The sequence below is a fragment of the Monodelphis domestica genome, chromosome 2 (assembly GCF_027887165.1).
Source record: "Monodelphis domestica isolate mMonDom1 chromosome 2, mMonDom1.pri, whole genome shotgun sequence".
NCBI classification, from domain to species: Eukaryota; Metazoa; Chordata; class Mammalia; order Didelphimorphia; family Didelphidae; genus Monodelphis; species Monodelphis domestica.
The window spans coordinates 105,252,260-105,275,187 of NC_077228.1; the positions used below are offsets into that span (position 1 = coordinate 105,252,260).

The 22,928-nt window shown below is 43.7% G+C and overlaps 1 protein-coding gene across 3 annotated transcripts in view; it reads right to left on the reverse strand.

The window, feature by feature from the left end:
- Window positions 1–22,928, reverse strand: part of SYT2 (synaptotagmin 2) — a 190,831-nt gene that overhangs the window by 21,209 nt on the left and 146,694 nt on the right. For all 3 annotated transcript variants that reach the window (XM_007481157.3, XM_056815734.1, XM_001364066.3), the window contains exons 3-5: window positions 3,598–3,801; window positions 2,209–2,372; window positions 403–522 (exon numbers count right to left, since the gene is read on the reverse strand). In XM_007481157.3, coding sequence (XP_007481219.1) covers window positions 403–522; window positions 2,209–2,372; window positions 3,598–3,784 — 471 coding nt within the window. In that variant the 5' untranslated portion in view covers window positions 3,785–3,801. The remainder of the gene's footprint in view (window positions 1–402; window positions 523–2,208; window positions 2,373–3,597; window positions 3,802–22,928) is intronic.

Genomic DNA, 22,928 nt, shown 5'->3' on the forward strand with positions numbered 1-22,928 from the left:
TTGAAGCCGAAAGGCATCTTGGTGGTCATGGAGCCCCAAAAGTAACAAGCCGGGCTCTACAGCCTGCCTATACTGCTTGGAGTCGATGCCTTTCCTATTCTGTGCCCATGTAGCCCTAAATCTCAATCCAGTGGTATACAGTAAATGTTTAACACCTGCTCTCTGAAGGGAACATGCATGCAGGAACCACTCTTTAGTTTAAGCTACATTATTTACATTTTCTCTCTCACTTTCTTGACTCTAGAAAATCAACAAAAGAATAAACGAAGCCCTGATTTGTAACAGATGTTGTTTTCTAAGGTGTACATGCTCACAGTGAAAATTTAACAATTGGCTCTAGGTTCTAGAACATTCCTGTCCCCTTTCCCACCTTTCCACTGCCTCCCTCCAATCCTTGGGCACCTGGTTAGCCTGGAAATCATAGTCCAATGAAAACTGCAGTTTGCCCAAGTTTTCTGGTTCTTTCTCTTCTTCTCCTTCCCCTTCTCCCTCTGTCAGGCCTGTCTCCGCATCATCATCATCCTTGGGAAGCTAGGAGGAAGGCAGAACAGACTGGCTCAGCACAATGAGGGAACAGCAGAGGATAGCTCCCCTTCTCTGCTGGAACCCAGTCATCTTCTGGAGGGAAGGGAAGAATCCTCAGTGGGGAGATGGAATCTCCCCCAAGACTTGGAGAAGTCCCTTTATAGGTGTTCCAGGGAGTAGAAAACCCAGACTCAGGGCTCTTACTTGAACCCCATCCCAAGGCTTGAATATTTGACCCAATAGTGTGCTAGTAAATGTCTAAAATTTGGTTCTTTGCGGTGGGGAGTGGGGTGTAGGAGAGATGTATACAGGAAACACTTTTAAGTTTAGTCTCAATTGTTAACATTTTCTCCATCAATAGTCTTGTTTAGACATTTAACAAAATAATAAATCAAGCCTTGATCTCTGTATCATTTGCTAAATTTCAAAGTATTAATGCCCATGCTGAAAAATCTAACAATTGGCTGACTAGCTATTGTTGGAACTTGTGGGTAGTATAATTGAAAGCTAGAGAAAACCCACTAGTTCACCTCCTTCATTTTGTAAATGAGGGAAAAAATCTGGTAACTTGCTGAAGGAGCAGAGGCAAGATTTGAACCCAGATCTTCTGAAATCAAATCCAGTGCTCTTTCTACCTTCTGTTCCATGTAATCATTTATACAAACTCCATGTTACCCCTTTGTTACTCCCCTACTGCCCTCCTCCCTCTTCAAACCCCTCCCTAATACCTTCTCTGAGTTAGACCTTGTACACACTCAAAAAGACATACCACAAATGCCATCCAGACCAGGCAATGGTGGGTAGAGAGAATTCCATGATGTCAGGAGAAGAAAAAGAAAAACAAGGTTAGAGAACTCCTCCATCATAAAGACGAACACTTTCCAGCCAACTATTTCTACTAACCAACCATCTCTAGAGAAGCCAATGACGAAGTAGGTTTGGGAAAATGTCTCCAGAAAACCCCAAACGAGGCCACGAAGAGTCAGATGTGACCTAAATGACTCATCAACAACAAAACTCCTTAGGAGACTGCCCTACAGAAACCCCTCTAAAGGACTGGGCCCCCAAATGCACACCTGGAAGCAAATATACACACAATTCCCTGTCCTACCCGTTCTCTTCTCTTCAAGCACAGTCATTTCTTTCCTGCTTTGATCCTAAATTCTTTGAATATAGGAATTCTGTCCTCTGCAAAATTGGGTAGAACTGAGAACCTGGTACCTATCAGAGTCTGCCCAGAAATCCCAAGTGGACCTAGAAAATAGCTCTAAGTATTTCAGCAGACATAGCAAGAATCCTTGCAGGTCAGACCAAGTCCTGAAGCATAAGATAAAATCTATACTAAACTAAACTATAGCAAAAATGGAGGTGCATTTGACCCTAGTGAGGTCCTATTCCTCCTAGGGACATTAGCCTAAAATAAAGAAATAAGTGCCCATTGTGTACAAGGCTCTAGGTTAGGTGATGGGGACATAAGGACAAAAGTGAACCAGGCTCTGGTTACATTCTTCGCTTCTCCTCTGCTCCACCTCATTGAGATTTTTCTGGTGGATGCCTCCACTCTGTCCCTGAATTGGGGACATCCCTCCCCACTCCACTTTTCAGAATCCTTTGAGCTTCCTGGTAGCACGCCTTGTCCCAGGGAACAAGATGGCACCTCCATGCCCCATGCTGGTACCATACCTGACCTTTCATGTCCTTCATGTTCATGGCATTCTTCATGCCTTTACCCTTCTCCTTCTTGTTCTTTTTCTTCTTACAGCAGCACTTTTTGCAGATACAGAAGCAGCAGGTGAGAAGGAGGAGGCCAGCGACCACAGCGATGGCAATCAGTGCCCATGGAGGTACTGCACACAAATAACATGCCACAATAGCTTGAGACCTGTTGGGGGGCACTTTTCCTGCTCCCTCAAGGAACCCTGCTTAAATCCAGGAGTGCTGTCACTATAGAACCACCCCTGGTTCCATTCCCCTGTAGGCTTCCAGGGATCATATTGCCCAAAACAAAAACTCGAGTGGATCACCTAACAAAGGATTGGGGGTGGAGGTGAGGGTTCACGGAGACAACAGGGCGGAATATTTCACTGAACCATAGAATCTCAGAGTTTGGAGAGACTTTCCTTAGGGGTTACCCAATCCAACCCCCAAATGAGCAAGAATTCCCAATTAATGGTCTTATGTCCAACCACTACTTAACCCCCAAGTAGGAGGAAGCCTGCTATATCCCAAAGTGGCCCATTCCAATTTTAGGTGGCTCTAATTGTTAGTTAGTTTTTGCCTGTCTTAATACTAAATCTGCTTTTCTGAACCGTTCACTCGCTTCTCCTAATTCTACTGAGATCAAGCAAGACTACCGCATAACAACCCTCAATATACTTGAAGATAGCATTCAGGTTCCCCTTAAACCTTGTCTTAAGCTATCTTGGGGTTCTTTAAACAGTCCTGGTATTGTATGGTTTGGAACTGGGGGCATCAGGAAAAACCCAAGACTTGTGGTCTCCCTACTATTACTCCCACAGGTGAACATCTCTCTACTCTTCTGCTGCCTTCCCACAGTGGTACGAATTTCAGGGTATGCCCTGCTTTTAGTGATGCCCAAACCCCTATCTTCCCTTAGTCCAAAGTCCTATAGCCCCAGAAGATGGGCAGAAGTCCGTTCTTTAGTATTCTACCCAGGGACACAATTCCAGCTGAAAAGATGTCAGAAGTCCACATACTAACTCTATAAAATGAATTTGGTGGATCTTGTGAGAATCAGCAATGGGAGACACCCCTTCTGGAGAATGGTCTGGGTCAGTCTTTCACCCTCAGTTGGAAAGGACTGGCCCAGAGATTTAGAATCTTAGAGGTTCTATGGAAGGATCTTAAAGACTATCTGACCCACGTCCTACCCAGTTACAACTACAGTGCCATCCTACAGCCTAAAAACCTCTAAGGTCAAAGACCAAAGGTAAGTTCCCAAATCTAGAAAATGGCCTGGCCACAATGGTGGGCATCACCACGACCACTGATGGTTCCTCCCTATGTCCTGGTCACCTCTCCTCCCCTCTCTGTACCCGATGAGATACTCACAGGGGATCTTCTGGATCTCATTGAAGAATTTGTCCTTCATCTGGGTAAACATATCTTCTCCAGTTGGCCCTGCACCCCCACTCTCCGTGGAGTTGTCTGGAGGTCCAGCTGGAACGACCGGCATCGTGGCTGTGGTGGCAGCAGGAGCCACAATGGGCTCCTGGTTCCTTTTGAAGATATTTCTCATGGTGGCTCAATTAATCCCTAAGAATACAGAGAGAGATCCCATAAGCCTCTTCTTTCAGGCATAGGAGGAAAAGCAAATGAAGAATAATACCAATAATTCAGATAATAGATATAAAAGCTACCAAGGAAATTCCTAGAGAGTCTTATGGTTATAAAGGGCTTTCAGACATGACCCTCTCAAGGGATCCTCATAACAACTCATTAGATAATTTCCCCATTTTCCAGATGAGGAATCTGAAGTCAGATGAGAAGCTGGGTGAGAGTTAAAACCTAGAACTTCTGATCCCAAATCCTATGTTCTTTTCACTATCCTACTCTGTTCCCTCTAGTTCTCCCATCTCCACCCCAGTACTGCAATTCCTGCTTTTTAAGGTGTCTTCACATATATTCTTTTTTTTTTAACCTTACCTTCTGTCTCATAATCAGTACTACGTATTGGTTCGAAGGCAGAAGAGTGGGGGTTAAGTGACTTGCCCAGGGTCACATAGCTAAGAAGTATCTGAGGTCAGATTTGAACCCAAGTCCTGACTCTTAATCCACTGAGCCACCTAGTTGCCCCCCACATATATTCTTAAAAAAACAACCAACCTTACCCTCTGTCTTAGAATTGATACTAAGTAACTGATATTTAGAGAATATACAAAGATACAGTTCCAAGACAGAAAATTGATAAGGGTTAGGCAACTGGGGTTAAGTAACTTGACCAGGGTGACACAGCTAGGAAGTATCTGGGTCCAATTTGAACCCAGGACTTCCCACCTCCAGGCCTGGCTCTCTATCCACTGAGTCACCTATATATTATATGCCCTGCACATATAATCTTTGGTTTCCTACTCCCACTAAACCTGCCCAAGAATGGGTAGACAAGACAGTTGATCATCCCTTTCACCTTGAAATTCTCTTTCCTTGGCTTTCATTATCCCATGCTTGTCATAGCCTTGCCTCTCCCCTCAGAGAAAGCAGCTTCCAGACTCACTCCTTTGCCTTCTGCAAATAGGAGGGTCTGCTCTAACCTGGGCTGCTGCACAAAGGTCTCCTGGTCCGTAGATATGGCCTCATTAGAGGTGAGAACAGCAGAAAAAGTGCGTGTTAGCTCCAGGGCTGTGCTGGAGCCAACTTCCACTTGCCAATAGCAAAAGCTTCAGTGTGATTAGCTACACCTTGGGGAAATCAGCAAACACTACAAATCAGGGCTTGATGTATTATTTAGTTAATTGTCTAGTCTTAATAAAACGATGGAGGAAATGTTAATAATGGATTAAGCTTAAAAGTGTGTCCTGGACCAACCCATCCCTGTTTGAGTATCAGACAACGCTGCCATATTGGCAATCCCCAGGACCAGAGGAAAGCTGTCTGGGCCCTACTATGATGGCACAGACTGGAAATTCAGAAGTCCAGGAAGGCAGAAGATGGGAAATGGCAGCAGGAGTTTAAAGCCAGGGACATTTTCACAACTTAGAAAAATACATTACTCAATTCAACAGAGTTGCATTTCCTAAAAGAATGTAAGCTTCTTGAGGGCAGGAATGATTTCTAGTCCCAGTGATTAGTCTTGAGATGAAGAAAGCACTTAATTTAAAAATGCTTGTTGATTAATTTATTGATTTAGTAAATGCATACAAGGCACCGGAAACCCCCAAACAAAAATGAAATTATTCTTAGCCTCAGAGATCTTTACTTTATCTTGGGGAGGGGGAAGAGGGTTAAAACATGCTCACAAATAATTAAATAGAAGAGAATAAGAGGCAGGAAAAAACGCTAATTATTTGGGGAGGGTGGTCTGGAAAGGCTTTTCATGGGTTCTGACACCAAAATGAGCCAAGAAAGATGTCAGGGATCAAGGAGTAGCTAGAGGAATCAGTGAATAGAAAACCAAACTTTGGGACAAGAGGTCTTGGAATCAAATCTGTATTCAGACACTTCTAAGTGACCTTGGGTAAGTCACTTAACCTCAATTGCCTAGTCCTTATCACTCTTCTGCCTTGGAACCAATACTTAGTATCAATTCTAAGACAGACCATAAGGGCTTAAAAAAATAAGTCAGGGATTGTAGATGGCACAGGTTAGGAGGGAATGCATTCAAAGCATGAGGGGACAGCCTCTGTGTAAGGAATAAATAAGGAAGGAACAAAGAAATAAGCATTTATGGAGCACTTACTATGTACCACATACTGTACTAAGGGCTTTAAACAAAGATAATCTCATTGATCCTCACAACAACCCGTCGAGGTGGGTATTGTTATCCTTATTTTATAGTTGGGGAAACTAAGGCATCCCAAGGTTAGATGACTTGCCCAAAGTCACAAGGCTAACAAATGTATGAGACTGGATTTGAACTCTGGTCTTCAGTATTGTTTTCACTGTGCTATTAGCTCCTCTACCTCTGAAAGCACAAGAGAGAAGGTAAAATGATAAATTTGGGGCATGTCTAATAGAGTATATTGATTAGAATTCTAAGTTCACAAAGTAGAATAATCTTAAGTAAATCTAGAAAGAGGTGTTGGAGGCTCAGGTTGTGTAGAATCTTGCTTGCCAGACTGAAGGATTTGTATTTTACCCTAGACACATTAGGGAGCCATTAATGTTTTTTGAGCAGGTTACTAGTATGGTCAGACCCACATTTGAGGGACAGATTCATGGAAGATAGATTGGAAAGGGAAGAGACTGGATCAAGAAGACCAAGTAAGGGACCATTGCAATAATCCAGAAGACATAGAGGCTGAAGTCTCTTTTTCCTCTTAAGTGCACAAAAAAGCAGAGTTTCTAGAGAGTAGAATCCTTCTCCAGACCTGCACAGTTCACAAAACTCACAGATCCAGGGAAGGGCAAGGTCTGGATTTGCTCCTTGTCATTACACTGTACTTTGTTGTTATTCAATTCTATCATCCCCAGCTTGAACCAAGTCATTGGTTTGGTCCTAGAATTCCTTTGTTTATTTCATTATTTTGAAATTTTAATAAAAGGAGGGGGGGCGATATGAGCTGCTTCTTGGATATTTCTTGAGCAAACAAACTGCTACCATCAACCTTAATGAGACCACATCTAAGGACCTTTGTGCAGTGGCTCAAGGTAGGGCAGAGCCTTAAAAATGGACACTACTTGTTGAAAGCAAAAGAGTGGTTCTGGGAAAATGATGACTGTCAGCTGTGTTCTTTCTACTATCCTACTCTGCCCCCTAATACAGCAATTCTTGCTTTTTAAAGTGCCTTTACATACAAGCTTTCATTTTATTCTGCCAATATACTTGAGAGGCAGGGTAGAGAACACTGATGATCATCCCTTTCATCTTGAAACTTTCTTCCCTTGGCTTCTGGGATGCCACATTTGTCATAGCCCTGTTCTATGTTGCCAGCTTAAGTGCCTAGCAAATTAGCACTTAACAAATGCTTCTCTCTCTGTCTCTCTGTTTTTCTCTCTATCTCTGTCTTTCTGTCTCTGACTCTGTTTTTCTCTCTGTCTCTTTCTCACTCTCTGTCTCTGATTTCATTTTTTCCCTCTGGCTCTCACTCTGCTTCCCTTTCTGCCTCTGGCTCTCCAACTCTGTCTCTGCTTTTCAGTCTCTCTTTTTCTACCCATCTTCCTACAGTTTCCAATTTCTGAGCTCTTCCTCTCATCCCTTTCTTTCTCTCAGTGATTTGGCTGGACAGTAAGTGACTTTAGGTCAGAACCTATTTGGATTCTATTCTTGTCCCCCCAGCCCCTAGCACACAGCCCTGGCACGGGGTAGGCACTTAATAAACCCTCATTGATTGATTGCATAAAGCTAAGGGGCTGAATAGTGACAGAACCAGAATTCCATCCCAGACCTCCCATCCAAATGACGGTGTTAAAGGGAAGAATAGATGCCACCTTGCCTTATTCAAAGGGGTGGAAGGAAAAGAAGGAAGTGTGTGCTAGAAATGGGCAACAAGACATTAATAGGTTCATATAAGGCAGGTAGGTTCCTCAGTGGATAGAGTTAGGTCTAGAGACCGAAGTCCTGAATTCAAATCTGGCCTCAGAAACATTCTAGCTGTGTGACCCTAGGCAAGTCACTTACTCCAATTGCTTAGCCCTTACCGCTCTTCTACCTTACAACCCATACACAGTATTGATTCTAAGACAGAAGGTAAGGGGTTAAAAAAAGTTCATAAATGTAGAGCTGTAAGGAATGGCAACAGCCATTATGTCCCCTCATTATGCCACTTAGGAAACAGGTTCAGAGAGTTAGCTGCAGTCACCTAAGTAATAAAGACAGACAGGATTTGAACCATTTGAAGTCCATCGCTCTTTCCACTATAAAACAATTGGTGACAGGGTTGGGGGAAAGAGGACATGTTGGTCAATAGAGTTCAGGAGCAGCAGATCTCTTAACTCAGGGGGCTAAGCTGGCTTTGGGGCTAAGGAAGAACAGAAGGCAAGGAACACTAGTTGGGGTTCAGTTGTCAGTAAAAACAAGAAGGTAAAAAAAAAAACCCTATCCTGAGTTGTATGACCCTAGGCAAGACACTTAACCTCCATTGCCTAGCCCTTCCTGCTCTTCTGCCTTACAACCCATACACAGTATTGATTCCAAGATGGAAGGTAAGTTTTTTTTTTTTAATCATATTGAAATGCCCTCGCTTGGTGCTCCAGGAAGCTGACTCAATTCCCTTCTGGATGTTCCTCTCACATAACATCCCATCTTCCCTCTCTGGGCCATGGAAAAGGCCATCCCTCATTGGAATTCATTTCCTTCTCATCTCTGCCTCTTAGGATCAGTCATTTTGGTCAGATCTGGCTCTTCAGGACCCCATTTGAGGTTTTCTGGGAAGAGATCCCATGTCCTTCTCCAACTCATTTTACAGATGAGGAAACTGAGGCCAATAAAGTTAAATGACTCACCTAGGGTTACACAGCTAGTAAGTTCCTGAAGCTAGATTTGAATTCAGGAAGATACATCTTCCTGACTCCAGACCCCAGTGCTCTGTCCACTTCGCCATCTACCTGCCCCATTTCCTTGGTACTCCAGGCCTTTTAAATTTTATTTTTTAAACCCTTACTTGCTTTCTTAGAATTGATACTAAGGTCATCAGCATTTCTATATATTTCTAACACATCTCAGCAGCAAGAATTAGAAAGAGAAATTCCATTTAAAGTCACCTGAGACAATGTAAAATACATAGGAATCTATCTGCTGAGACAAACACAGGAACTATATGAACACAACTACAAAACACTCTCCACACAATTAAAACTAGATCTAAGCAATTGGAAAAACATCCATTGCTCATGGGTGGGATGAGCTAACATAATAAAAATGACAATCCTACCCAAATTAATTTACTTATTTAGTGCCATACCCATTGAACTACCAAAAAACTTCTTTACTGAATTAGAAAAAACCATAACTAAGTTCATTTGGAAGAACAAAAGATCAAGGATATCCTGGGAAATAATGAAAAAAAAATTCAAAGGAAGGAGGATTTGCAGTCCCAGATCTTAAACTATACTATAAAGCAGTGGTCATCAAAACAATATGGTACTGGCTAAGAGACAGAAAGGAGGATCAGTGGAACAGACTTGGGGTAAGTGACCTCAGCAAGACAGTCTATGATAAGTCCAAAGATCCCAGCTTTGTTGACCAAAATCCACTATTTGATTAAAAAAAACTGCTGGGAAAATTGGAAGAGATACAGTTTGGATCAACATCTCATACCCTACACCAAGATAAACTCAGAAGGGGTGAAAGACTGGAATATAAAGACGGAAACTATAAATAAATTAGGTGAGCATAGAATAGTTTACCTCTCATCTATGGGAAAGAAAAGATTTTAAGACCAAGCAAAAGTTAGAAAAAAATCACAAAATGTAAAATAAATAATTTTGATTACATTAAATTAAAGAGGTTTTGTACAAATAAAACCAATGCAACCAAAATTAGAAGAGAAGCAACAAGTTGGGAAAAAATCTTCATAACAAAAACCTCTGACAAAGGTCTAATTACTCATATCTACAAAGAGCTAAATCAATTGTACAAAAAATCAAGCCATTCTCCAATTGATAAATGGGCAAGGGACATGAATAGGCAATTTTTAGTCAAAGAAATCAAAACTATTAATAAGTACATGAAAAAGTGTTATAAATCTCTTATAATCAGAGAGATGCAAATCAAAACAACTCTGAGGTATCACCTCACACCTAGCAGATTGGCTAACATGACAGCAAAGGAAAGTAATGAATGCTGGAGGGGATGTGGCAATGTGGGGACATTAATTCATTGCTGGTGGAGTTGTGAATTGATTCAATCATTCTGGAGGGCAATTTGGAACTATGCCCAAAGGGCGATAAAAGACTGTCTGCCCTTTGATCCAGCCATAGCACTTCTGGGTTTGTACCCCAAAGAGATAATAAGGAAAAAGACACATACAAGAATATTCATAGCTGCGCTCTTTGTGGTGGCAAAAAAATTGGAAAATGAGGGGATGCCCTTCAATTGGGGAATGGCTGAACAAATTGTGGCATATGTTTGTGATAGAATACTATTGTGCTCAAAGGAATAATAAAGTGGAGGAATTCCATGGAGACTGGAACAACCTCCAGGAAGTGATGCAGAGCGAAAGAAGCAGAACCAGGAGAACATTGTACACAGAGATTGATACACTGTGGTACAATCGAATGTAATGGACTTCTCCATTAGTGGCAATGCAGTGATTCTGAACAACTCGGAGGGATCTACAAGAAAAACCACTATCCACATTCAGAGGAAAAACTGTGGGAGTAGAAACAGAGAAGAAAAACAACTGCTTGATTACATGGGTCAAGGGGGATATGATTGGGGATGTAGACACTAAAGGAACATCCTAGTGCAAACATCAACAACATGGAAATAGATTCTGATCAAGGACACATGTAATACCCAGTAGAATTGTGTGTTGACTATGTGAAGGGGTGGGGGGAGGGGAGGGAGGAAAAGAATGTGATTCTTGTAACCAAGGAATAATGTTCTAAATTGACTAAATAAAAAATTTTTAAGAATTGAAAAAAAGAATTGATACTAAAACTTATGTGTAAATTTGTCACTGAAACAAAATAAGGAAAAAATTAAATGAAACTAAATTTAAAAAGAATTGATACTGAGTATCAGTTCCAAGGCAGAAGAGTGGTAAGGGCTGGGCAATGGGGATTAAGTGACTTGCCCAGGGTCACACAGCTAGGAAGCATCTGAGAACAGATTTGTGCCCAGAATCTCCCCTCTCCAGGCCTGGGACTCTAATCACTGTACCACCTAGCAAACCCCATTTCACATATGTTTCCAGATGTATGAGATGTTTTCTCAGATAAAACAGAAACTCTTCGAAGTCGGGGACTAATATTTTTCTTTGTGTCCCCAGCAACTAGGACAATGCCTTACACAGAGTAGTAGTTAGCAAATACTTGTTGACTGTTTTATTGATTGGGGGCCTGAGGCAGGTCCAATGCTAAATCCTTGACTCCACCAAGTGAGGTCTGGGGAACTGGGAGTTAAGAAAGTGGGGGATGAGGCTAAAAAAAGAGTCCACGAAAGGAAAAATAATGAGTCACCAATTCCCAAAGCCACAGAAGAGATAAGAAAAGGTTTCTGACAAATCTACCAGAGGGGGAAAGAAATACAGACAGCAAGAGAGAAAGTAGAACCATTAATAAGGCAGAAGAAGGAGATCAATGGCCCTCCTGGAGCCCAGAGCCTGCAATGCCCTTTTTAAATCTATCTCTAACAAGAAACATGAGGCAAAAGAAGCCAGATAATGAGGGAATAATGAAGACTTTGGTGAAGCCGGCTCTTCATAAAAGACAGGGAAGGGCCTGATGGAGGGCTGGTGAGAGAGAAAGGATTCAAGGCCAATTTGCACAGCTATGGGCCTAGGAAATTTAGGGGGGCACCTTTGGATCCTTTAAAATACCTCTATTTGGACAAGATGTAATCAGGAAAAAACTGACTAAGGAAATCACCAAAGGATGCTGTGGGAGAGTTTCAGTTCAATTCAGTTGTTTGGTTCAATTCAATCCCACAAACATTTCTGATTAGAGGAGAGGCAGTTTCCCAGTTAGTGGGGTGGGGATTCAAGAGAGCAGAAGCCAATAAAAATGTGGGATCTGATCTTTCTGTCCTCTGTCACAGTGACCAAAATGCTTTGCAGTCTAAATACAATTAGCTTTTGAAAGTGACTGGCATTAATAGGAAGGTTAGGGGTTGTGTTTTAAAGATAGCTGGGAAATGCATAGATAAAAAGTCCTGGACATACAGACAGACAGGAAGATCTGAGTTCAAATTTTACCTCAAACATTTATTAGTGTTATGGTGGTTGTTCAGTTGTAATGATTCTTCATGACCCCATTTGGGTTTGGTTTTGTTTGGTTTGTTTTTTTTAAGAGATACAGGAGTGGTTTGCCATTTCCTTCTCCAGCTCATTTTACAGATGAGGAAACTGAGGCAAACAGGGTTAAGTTCCTTGCCTGGGGTCACATAGCTAGTAAGTGTCAGAGGCTGAATTTGAGCCCAGGTCTTCCTGACTCCAGGTCCTGGATTCTATCCACTGTATTGCCTAGCAACCTCAAAAAAGCTATGTAACCTTGGATAGATCACTTAATCTTTGTCTACCTCAATTTCCTCATTTGTAAACTGGGCATAAAAATAGTATCTACAGGACAATTCTGAGGGACTTATGAGAAAGAACACTATCCACATCCAGAGAAAGAACTGTGGGAGCAGAAACACAGAAGAAAAACAACTGCTTGATCACATGGGTTGATGGGGATATGACTTCGGATGTAGACTCTAAAAGATCGCCCTAGTGCAAATATCAACAATACAGAAAAAGGTCTTGATCAATGGCATAAAACCCAGTGGAATGGCTCATAGCCTATGGGAGGGGGGTGAGGGGAGGAGAGGAGGGAAAGGATATGAATCATGTAACCATGGAAAAATATTCTAAAATAAATAAATAAATAAATGAAATTTTAAAAATAGTATCTACCTTACAGGACTGTTGTGAGTGTAAAATGAATAGATATTAATAAAATGAATTGATATGAATAAAGCACTTTATGCACCTTAAGGCATAAATAAATACTAGTTATTATTGTCTTTGTGGCTATCTGTAGGGATAAACAGTGAGTCTTAATAACCAGTCTCTCAGGGAATTTGGTTAATAAGAACTATAGACATTTTCCAGATTATTCTCTCTCTCTCTCTCTCTCTCTCAATTCCTTACCTTCTGTCTTAGCATCAGTTTTCAAGAGAGAAGAGCAGTAAGGGCTAAACAATTGAGGTTAAATGACTTGCCCAAGATCACATATCCAGGAAGTTGTCTGAGTTCACATTTGAACCCAACTCTCTTGACTCGTGGCCTGGCACTCTATCCATCCCATCCTTTAAACAGGATGGGGCAACCTCCCCAGAAAACCAGACCATAAAGTGGTTTGCAAGGGTTCTAGCTCTAACTGCTCCTTCCTTCTTTCCCTCCTTCTATCCACCCCTTTTATCCTTCAGGGCAGAGCAAAAATCTCATTTTATAAGCTCCAAGATTTAAAACTGGAAGGGACCTTAGAGATCATCTCCACAATACCCTCATTTTACAGATGGGCGAACAGAGGCCCAAAAAGGTTAAAGAAAAATCACTGAAGTCCAGATCATCTTGTCTCTAAACCTGGAGGCCTCTTTCTTCATTGCTCCAAATTACTTCCCTGACAAGGCCTCTCCTGACTAATTCAGGCCATATTCAGTTTACCTCTGCAGCTCTAATAGCCTGTAAGCTCTTGTTGATGTTTGGCCTAGATCTTCTTGCTTGTTATGTGCATCCTTAGATCTTATTTCCTAAGCAAGACTTTATGCCCGTTGAGGGCAGGGGCTATGCCAATATACTCGTCTCTCCCCATGGTGTTCTGCCCATAGTAAGCAAAGTTATCTTTTGAAGGAGACTAGTTTTGAGGATGTGGTCAAAGGTTCAACTTTTTATGAACTGTAGAGACGACCTGAGAGCCTTATGATGAGTTGAGTAATTCTGATTTTGGAGGTGATGGGAAAGAACAGCATCTGTTTTTTGTATTTCCTTATTTTTCACAGTAGAGGAAGTAAGACAAGAGGAAGCCGGGCCCTCTGGTGACCAGGAGTTTTGAGATTGCCTGAGAATGAGCTAGGGATTGTGGCGTCCAGGAATGCACTGAGGCCTGTGCTCCTGATGGACCACTCTGAATTCAGTGGAAGGAAGGGGCAAGGGCAGTGCTACAGATGTAGGCCAGGAAGAAGGACGAGGCAGTGAATATAAATGAGTATCGTCCTAACCAGTTCTATGAGCACTGATGGGACCGTCACAGAGGTATCAAAGCTGGGCCAGTCAGAGAAACCTTCCAGAAGAGGTGGATCCCCAACCAGCCTTGCAGGAGGGATGTGTTTTGGTGGTGAGGGCTGTCTGCCAAGGCAGCAGATAAGGACGTGGCTGTCCCCATTCCTGGGATGCTCTCCTTCTTCGCCTCAGCTGCCTAAAATCCTTCATTTCCTTGGAGGCTCAATTCAAACTGCCACCTTCTACTTGAAAATGTTCTCAATTCTCGTTCCTTCTCAACAAAGGAGCTATTGAGGGGATGCAACGGACAGTGTTGGGCCCAGAGTCAGGAAGTTGTTCAGTTGTTGTTTTTTACCAACACATTAAAAAATAAGTTTAATGCAGGTGGCACAATTCATAAAGAATTCAACAGGCACTCACAACATGTTGCTGTTTTTGGTTTTGTGTGTTCCAAAGTCAATTCAAGGAACAATTCAAACACTTGTTTTGCTGTTTACACATTCATAAGATTCTCCTGCTACCAGGACTTTGTTAAAATGTACACACAAGGGGGCAGCTGGGTGGCTCAGTGGATTGAGCTCCAGGTCCAGAAACAAGAGGTCCTAAGTTCAAATCTGGCCTCAGAAATTCCTAGCTGTGTGACCCTGGGTAAGTCACCGAACCCCAAATGCCTAGTCTTTGTTGCTTTTCTGGCTTAGAACCAATATTCAGTATCAATTCTAAGATAGAAAGTAAGGGTTGTTTTAAAAAAGAAGTAGAAGAAGAGCATGGAGCTAGGAGTCAGGAGACCTGGGTTCTAACTAGAGCTCACTTCCCTCTCTGGTCCTCACCTTCCTCCTCTGTCACACAAAAGAGTTAGCTGGTGAGCTGGAAGAAGCAAGGGAAGCAACCATACCTCCTCACCTCAAGCCTGGAGGAGATGAAACAATCAGGACTTTACTGTCCATCTCCCCACCTCCATCCGGGGCTCTGTGGGTCCTCTGCCACTGTCCCCAGGAAGAAGGCTTAGCCAAGTGTTTGAGGATGATAAATGAGTCCTGGCTACCTGGGACTCCCAGAACCAAACAGGAACCTGAGAAGGAGCCAGACTCTTTCCTGCTCCATCAAAATCACACAAGCAAGAAAGCATGAAAATCCAGCCAGTCCCAGCTATGCTTTAAAGGGAACTCAGTCTGTTGGTCATGTACCCATCTCTTCCTCTCTGAGCCCCTAACCCACTCTAGAGCCATCATCGAGTCAACGCTGCCATTGGTAAAGGAAAGAGGACATCATTCTATTCCCCTACTGCTCTATTCATCATCTCGGTGACTTCCTTCCCTGAAACAACCCTCCCTGGCCACCATTTCCCTATATATGTTGTCTCCGTTGTTGTCCAATCATGTCTGACTCTTCATGCCTCCTTTTGGGATTTTCTCAGCAAAGTTACTCAAATGGTTTGCAATTTCCTTTTCTAGCTCATTTTTCAGATGAGGAAATTGAGGCAAACAGAGTGAAGTGACTCACCCAAGGTCACCCAGTTAGCAAATGCCTGAGACTGAATTTGAACTCAGGAAGATGATTTTCCTGCTTCCAAGGCCAGAGCTCTATCCACTGTGCCACTCAGCTGCCCTATATATTGTCTCTACCTATCAGAAACCTTTTTGACTTTGCTTAGCAGGATGCTCATTTGCCTAATAAATGCCTTTTTTTCACTCGTTCATTTGTAAAAGGAAGGAGTGAGACTGGAGATCTCTGGGGTCCCTTCCAGCTCTAGGACCTGTTACCTGAAGGAAGCTGTGAGCCAGGCTGCAGGTGGCCATTTCTGATGACAGCCCTGCAGTGGTTTTCTTATAAACTGGGCTTTATTAACCTTGAACAACATGAGAGGAGGACAAACTGCATGGAGTGGCAGGACAAGTAAGGGAACAGAAATTTGCCTTTTTGGACCTTAGCATCACAACAAAAGGATATTAGGGGTGGGAGCGGGGCAGCTAAGTGGCTCAGTAGATTGAGAGTCAGGCCTAGAGACAGAAGGTCCTGGGTTTAAATAGGATCTCAGACACTTCTTAGCTGTGTGACCCTGGGCAAGTCACTTAACCCCCATTTCCTAGCACTTACCTCTCTTCCACCTTGGAACCAATGCACAGTATTGATTCTAAGACAGAAGGGAAAATTAAAAAAAAAAAAAAGACAGTAGACCAGATGACAAAAGTGTGCTCATAGAAGGTTAGAGAGAAAGAGGCTCTAAGATGATCTAGTCTAGCTCTTTCATTTCACAAGTGGGGAACGTGAAAGTGTCTTCCCCAAGCAAGTTAGTGGCAGAATCAGGACTAAGACCCCTGACTCCTTACTTCCAGGCACTACTAATCTCTCCAAAGCTTTGTTGTCAGTTGTTTTTCAGCTTTGTCTGACAAGTCTTCATGATCCCAGTTGGGATTTTCAGGATAAAGATACTGGAGTGGTTTGCCATTTCCTTCTCCAGCTCATTTATTTGACAGATGAGGAAATTGAGGCAAACAATAAAATAGCTAATAAGTGTCTGAGGCTAGATTTGTACTCAGGAACAGAAATCTTCCTGACTCCAAGCCTAGTTATCTATTCATTGTGCCACCTAACTGCCCTTCCCACCACAACATATTACCCCAAAAGCACTTGGATGGGGCAGCTAGGTGGCTGAGTGCATAGATGAGCCAGACCTGGAGTCAAGAGGACCTGGGTTCAAATCTGTCCTCAGACATTTCTTAGCTGTGTGATCCTGGGCAGGTCACTCAACTCCTTTTGCCCAGCCCTTGCCCTTCTGTCTTAGAGTTGTTACTAAGACAGAAAATAAGTATTAGGGAAGGGAAGGGAAGGGAAGGGAAGGGAAGGGAAGGGAAGGGAAGGGAAGGGAAGGGAAGGGAAGGGAAGGGAAGGGAAGGGAAGGGAAGGGAAGGGAAGGGAAGGGAAGGGAAGGGAAGGGAAGGGAAGGGAATGGAAACGAAGGGAAGGGAAGGGAAGGGAAGGGAAGGGAAGGGAAGGGAAGGGAAGGGAAGGGAAGGGAAGGGAAGGGAAGGGAAGGGAAGGGAAGGGAAGAAGGGAAGGGAAGGGAAGGGAAGAAGGGAAGGGAAGGGAAGGGAAGGAAGGGAAGGGAAGGGAAGGGAAGGGAAGGGAAGGGAAGGGAAGGGAAGGGAAGGGAAGGGAAGGGAAGGGAAGGGAAGGGAAGGGAAGGGAAAAGACTAGGAGTCAGGAGGCCTGGATTCTAATGAGAGCTTGGCCGCTGACTGACTATATGACCTTTGTTGGTCCCCCACCTTCCCCATCTGTTACCCGGAAAGGTTATCCTGTTTGACCTCTAAGGTCTCTTCCAGTTCCAGTTAGTGTGGGGAGGGGAGGAAAGAAAGGAGTCACCAGAATTCCTCACTGCTAAGAACCTCAACCCTGGAAGCGATAAGCAATCAGGGCTTTACTGTCCATCTCCCCACCTCCATCCCGGGCTCTGCGGGTCCTCTGCCACTGTCCCCAGGAAGAGAGTTTAGCTGAGTGTTTGAGGGTGATAAATGAGTCCTGGCTACCTGGGACTCCCAGAACCAAACAGGAACCTGAGAAGGAGCCAGACTCTTTCCTGCTCCATCAAAATCACACAAGCAAGAAAGCATGAAAATGTTTCATTAAGGAACCCAACCTGGCCTGAGCTCCTTCAGCTCTTGCCCGTTACATTTGAGGTACTGTAAATACCCTAAAAAAGAGAAAGAAAAGTTCAGACTTCTTCTCTGGTATGACGAGAGGACCAAAGAATGTTATATGGATTTTCCAGCTCGCCAGGGCTCTTTGCCCCTACCCCTCACGATGTGGGATTCCTGTAGTGTGTTTAGAAGGTAACAGCGAGGTCAAGGGGGAATCTCTAGCTACCTTCCAAAAAGTTGGAAGTTGGGAAAACTGGCAAGAATGGACACAGAGAGAAGTGGAGAACAAGAATAGCAACATACACATTGACTCTGACAATGAAAATGAAAACAACACTCCAACAGCTGAAAGCTGTCTCGCCCTAATGCCCAGTCTTGGCCCTTTAGAAGAGATGGGGACGGAGGATACTAAAGGTGGCCGATTCTGTCATGGTGGCTGCTTTGCCAGGTGATTTTCTCGATTCTTGCTTGCTTACAAAAGAGTGCTGGATATATTTAGAAATAACTGTAACATAAAAACAAAAGATCAATAAAACTTTATGGTTGATTTTAAAAAAAAAAAACTCTTCCCTTCCCTCTTAGAATCAATACTGGGAATTGGTTCCAAGGCAGAGAGAAGAATGATTAGGGCAGGCCAATGGGGATTAAGTGACTTGCCCAGGGTCATAAAACTAGGAAGTAGATGAGACCAGATTTGAACCCAGTTCCTCCCATCTCTAGCCTTGGCCTTCAATCCTCTGATCCACCTAGCTAACTGTCCCCTAAAACTCTGTTGTTTAAAACAAATGCATCAGTCGATCTCCATGACAATATTTTTTTAATGAGTGAGTTTCCTAGAAGAAGTGGAATTCCAGGGACCATTTGGACCAGAGGTTGGGGGTGGAGGCAACATAATCAGCTCGATTTATTACTTGCTCCAGCCTCAATGTCCTTTGACCTCCCCTTTGTGAGACTTCAGACGCATGTTAGCTGTGTGACTCTGGATGAGTCACATAACCTGAAGTTGCAGAAAGGACGTATTGATTAATATCTATTAGATCTGCCCCAAAGTAAAATAGGTTTTCTCAATAAGTAATGAGCTCCCTGTCCCAGGACGTCATCTGTTGGAGGCTGGATTCCTTGTCAGGGCTGTTGTAAACTTCATATTCCAGCTATGGACTGAGGTAGTTGACCTCTAAAGTCTTCCAGTTCTGAAATTGCATGATTCCTGCCAGACCTTTTGGTGGCTACGTGGCACCATGGATGAAACATTGGTCCTGGAGTCAAGAAGATGTGAGCTTATTCCCACCCCAAATAGACACTAGAGTTGCATGACCCTAGGCAAGTCACTTAACCGTTGTTTGCCTCAGTTTCCTAAATTGTAAAATAGAAAACCAGCACCTAATTTGCCAGGTTGTTGTGAGGATCAAACAAAAATAATATTTGTAAAGTGTTTAGCATACTGCCTGGCAGGTCCTGGGTGCTCTATAAAGGCTGATTCTCTTCCCTCCATACCCCAAGGGCCCAGCTCCTTGAGAACCCACATAGAGAGGCATGTTAACAGGCTCCCTTGACTTAACCTCTGGTTCTGGTGGAACATGGCTTCTGCCACCTTTTTCTTCTCTTCTGGACACACTAGCCAGAGGAAGATGTCCCGCCTGCCCGGGGATGTGCTTTCTAAAGGGATCCAGGGTGCTGGGAGGCCTTGGCTATGTCCAGCCAGGGTCCAGCAAAAGGCCCCAGCTGGGGTCAAAAAAGCCCAGACCAGAGAGGTTGCTGGGTTGTGGATTAGATGTTAGGATTTCAGGCTTGGGCTCACATTCAGCTTCTGGTCCAGTGTAAGAGTCCATGTTCTCTCATGAGACACCAAGGGATCTGGTGGCTGCTGGGACATGCCATAAGGGACACTGGTGACTCTGTATGCTGGCAGAGAACACTGAGGGCAGGAGGACAAGGAGGGCCTAGGGATAAACCATTATCTTTGATCACTATTTCCAAGGTGAATATTTAAGGGATACCGTTGTCTTCTTTATTTTATTTATTATCTTAAACCCTTACCTTCCATCTTGGAACCAATTCCAAGGCAGAAGAGTGGTAAGGGCTAGGCAATTGGGGGGGGGGGCAGGTGACTTTCCTAGGGTCATACAGCTTGGAAGTGTCTGAGGCCAAATTTGATCCCAGGACCTCCCATCTCTAGGCCTGGCTCTCTATCCACTGAGCTATCCAGCTGCCCCCCAGTTGCCTTCTTTAATTTTTTTAATATAACCCTTACTTTCTTTCTTAGGAACAACTCTAAGAGTGGTAGTCAAGGGCTAGGCAAATGAGTTAGATGGCTTACCAGGGTCACCAAGGTCACACAGCTAGCACATATCTAAGGCAAGATTTGAATCCAGATCTTCCCTATTCCAGACTTGGTACTCTATCCACTGTGCCAACTGTCTCTTTGTAAAAAAAAAAAAAAAAACCTTACTTTTCTATCTTATTAAAACTGTAAAACAATAGTTCCTGATGTCTTCTAAGGCTTGGGGAAGTTGGTTCCCAGGGACCAGGAAATTAAGCCAAGGGAATAAGGAAGATATCAGGAAGGACATGGGAATGGGCAAAGGAGCAGCCCCAAGAGGAAATCTCTTCTGGGAACCCTGGAAAGCCCTGTACAAATTGATGCTGAGTAAGAATAATTTATGCAGTAACAATAGCTGCGAAAAAGAATAATTTGGAATGATTGAGAAATCACTGATCAATTCAGTGACCGACAGGGGGAGCTAGGTTGAGGCAGGTTACCCACCTCCTGACAGCTTGGTGATGGGTGAGAGGGAGAGGGAGAGGGAGGGAGGCAGAGACAGAGAGAAAGGAAGGGAGAGGAGAGAGAGACAGAGAAAAGGGGAGGGAGACCAAGGTGGGCAGGAAGAGGGACAAAAAGGAAGGGAAAAGGGGAGAGAGAGAGAGAGAGAGAGAGAAAGAGAGAGAGAGAGAGAGAGAGAGAGAGAGAGAGAGAGAGAGAGAGAGAGAGAGAGAGAGAGAGAGAGAGAGAGAGAGAGAGAGAGAGAGAGAGAGGAGAAGAAAGTTAGAGGGAGAGAGAAAGAAAGGGAGAGAGAAGAAGAGAGAAAGAAAAGGAGAGAGAGAAAAGAGGAGAGAGATCAAGGTGGACAGGGAGAGACAGAGAGGGAGAGAGGAGAAGAGAGTTAGAGGGAGAGAGAAAGAAAGGGAGAGAGAGAAAAGAGGAGAGAGATCAAGGTGGGCAGGGAGAGACAGAGAGGGAGAGAGGAGGAGAGAGAAAGAAAGGGAGAGAGAGAGGAAAAGAGAAAGAAAAGGAGAGAGAAAAAAGAGGAGAGAGATCAAGGTGGACAGGGAGAGATAGAGGGAGAGAGGAGAAGAGAGAAAGGGAGGGAGCAAAAAAGTATGCAATTGATCAACAAACATTGATGAGCACCATGCTAAGTGCCTGAAGTGTAAAGAAAAAGCTGAAAACAACCTTTGCCCTCAAGGAGCTTACATTCAAATTGGGGAGACAATACTACAGAGTAGATACAGAGTTACCCTCAGATGGGAAGGCATTAGGGGAGGAGTGAGACTAGCAAAGCTGTCCAGCAGGAGGTAACTCTTTTGCTGGATGTCAAAGGGAGCCAGAGAAGGGGTAGAGGTGAGAAAGGGCTTGGGGCAGAGCTAGGGCAAAGGCATTGGAATGAGTAGTCCAAGAGAGATGGCAGAATTGCCTTCTCTGTATTGTTTCTATAATAAATGCTTATAATAAATTCCAGAGGTGCTAAAGAGGTGTTAGGACTTGGGCTATAATCCCTTCTTCTACCAGAATGAGTTATAATAAGCCAGAATATGAATAGGAGATGTTTAAGAATGACTAAGACCTGTTTTGTATGCAAGAAGGGTGGTTGAGTCTAAAGGCAGAGGCCTGGGTAAGATGATCTTCCACATCCCCACTAGAATTCCAGAAGGCACTGATAAAAGGAACTTGAATCAGAGGAACCTCTAGCAGCTAGGATGACAGGTGGACAGAGCCCCAAGACTCCAGTCAGAAAGACTTGAGTTCCAATCCTGTCTCAGATACTTACTGACTGTGTGACCCTGAGAAATCATTTAAAGCTCTGCCTCAGTTTCTTCAACTGTAAAATGTAGATAATAAGAGTACCTGCCTCACAGAATTGTGAGGATCAGATGGGATCATATTTTTAAGCACCTGGTACATAGTAGGTGCTATATAAATGCATGTTCCCTTCTCTCAAATCGCAACAGTCAGGGAATTGTGGCAATAAGGGTAGTGTGGTCAGAGATGTAGATGGCTGAGATGACTTGTTTAAAGAGAGGCAGCACAGAGGAATAGCTCCAGAACTCTTGACTCCTGGTTCCCAGACTTTCACCCAAGCCCTTCACACACTTCCTGGGGAGATATAGAAAGAGGGAATGGCCCCAAGACAAGAGACCCTCCCTCCCCACCCACCTGGGACCCTATTGGCTTCTTCCTTCACACAGCTGAGAGATTAATGTTTCCTGTGCCCAGGTCTGGTCATGGCATCTCATGACTCAAAACTTCATTGCCTAGAAAATCAAGACTGAGCTCCTGAGCCTGCTCTTCCAGCCTTTCCACAAGTGGCCATCTCCTCAGCTTCTCCAGACCCATCTATCACCACCTTCCCTTAATAAATTGTACACATTAGACAAACTGGATTATTCACCATTCCGTATACTCTTCCATCGGTGGGTCAGTCAACAAGCTAAGGGTCTATTTTGTTCCAGACATTGTGTGCTAACCACTGGGGTTGCAAAGAAAGGCAAACGACAGTCCCTGCCCTCAAGGAGCATACAGTATCCTCTCCTCTCCTCTCCTCTCCTCTCCTCTCCTCTCCTCTCCTCTCCTCTCCTCTCCTCTCCTCTCCTCTCCTCTCCTCTCCTCTTTCCTCTTTCCTCTTCAGAGAGTGCTTTACAAATATGATCTCCTTTTTTTAAACCTGGAGAGACCTCTAACCTCCCTTTCCACTCAACTTCCTGCCTACCAGTCTGCCAAGCTGAATTCCCACCTCCTCCAGGAAGCCTTCCCTGGTCCTCTCACACCCATTGGAAATGGGTTTTCTCTTAAAATCTGCCATGTTTGTTCCTTTTCTTTGCACTTCTCACCCCAAAATCAACAAAGTATGTGAATTGATTAAGCACCTACTATGTGTTTAATACTCTGCTGAATAAATGGAAGTACAAAGACAGAAGTAAAATAGTCTCTGCCCTCCAGGACTTT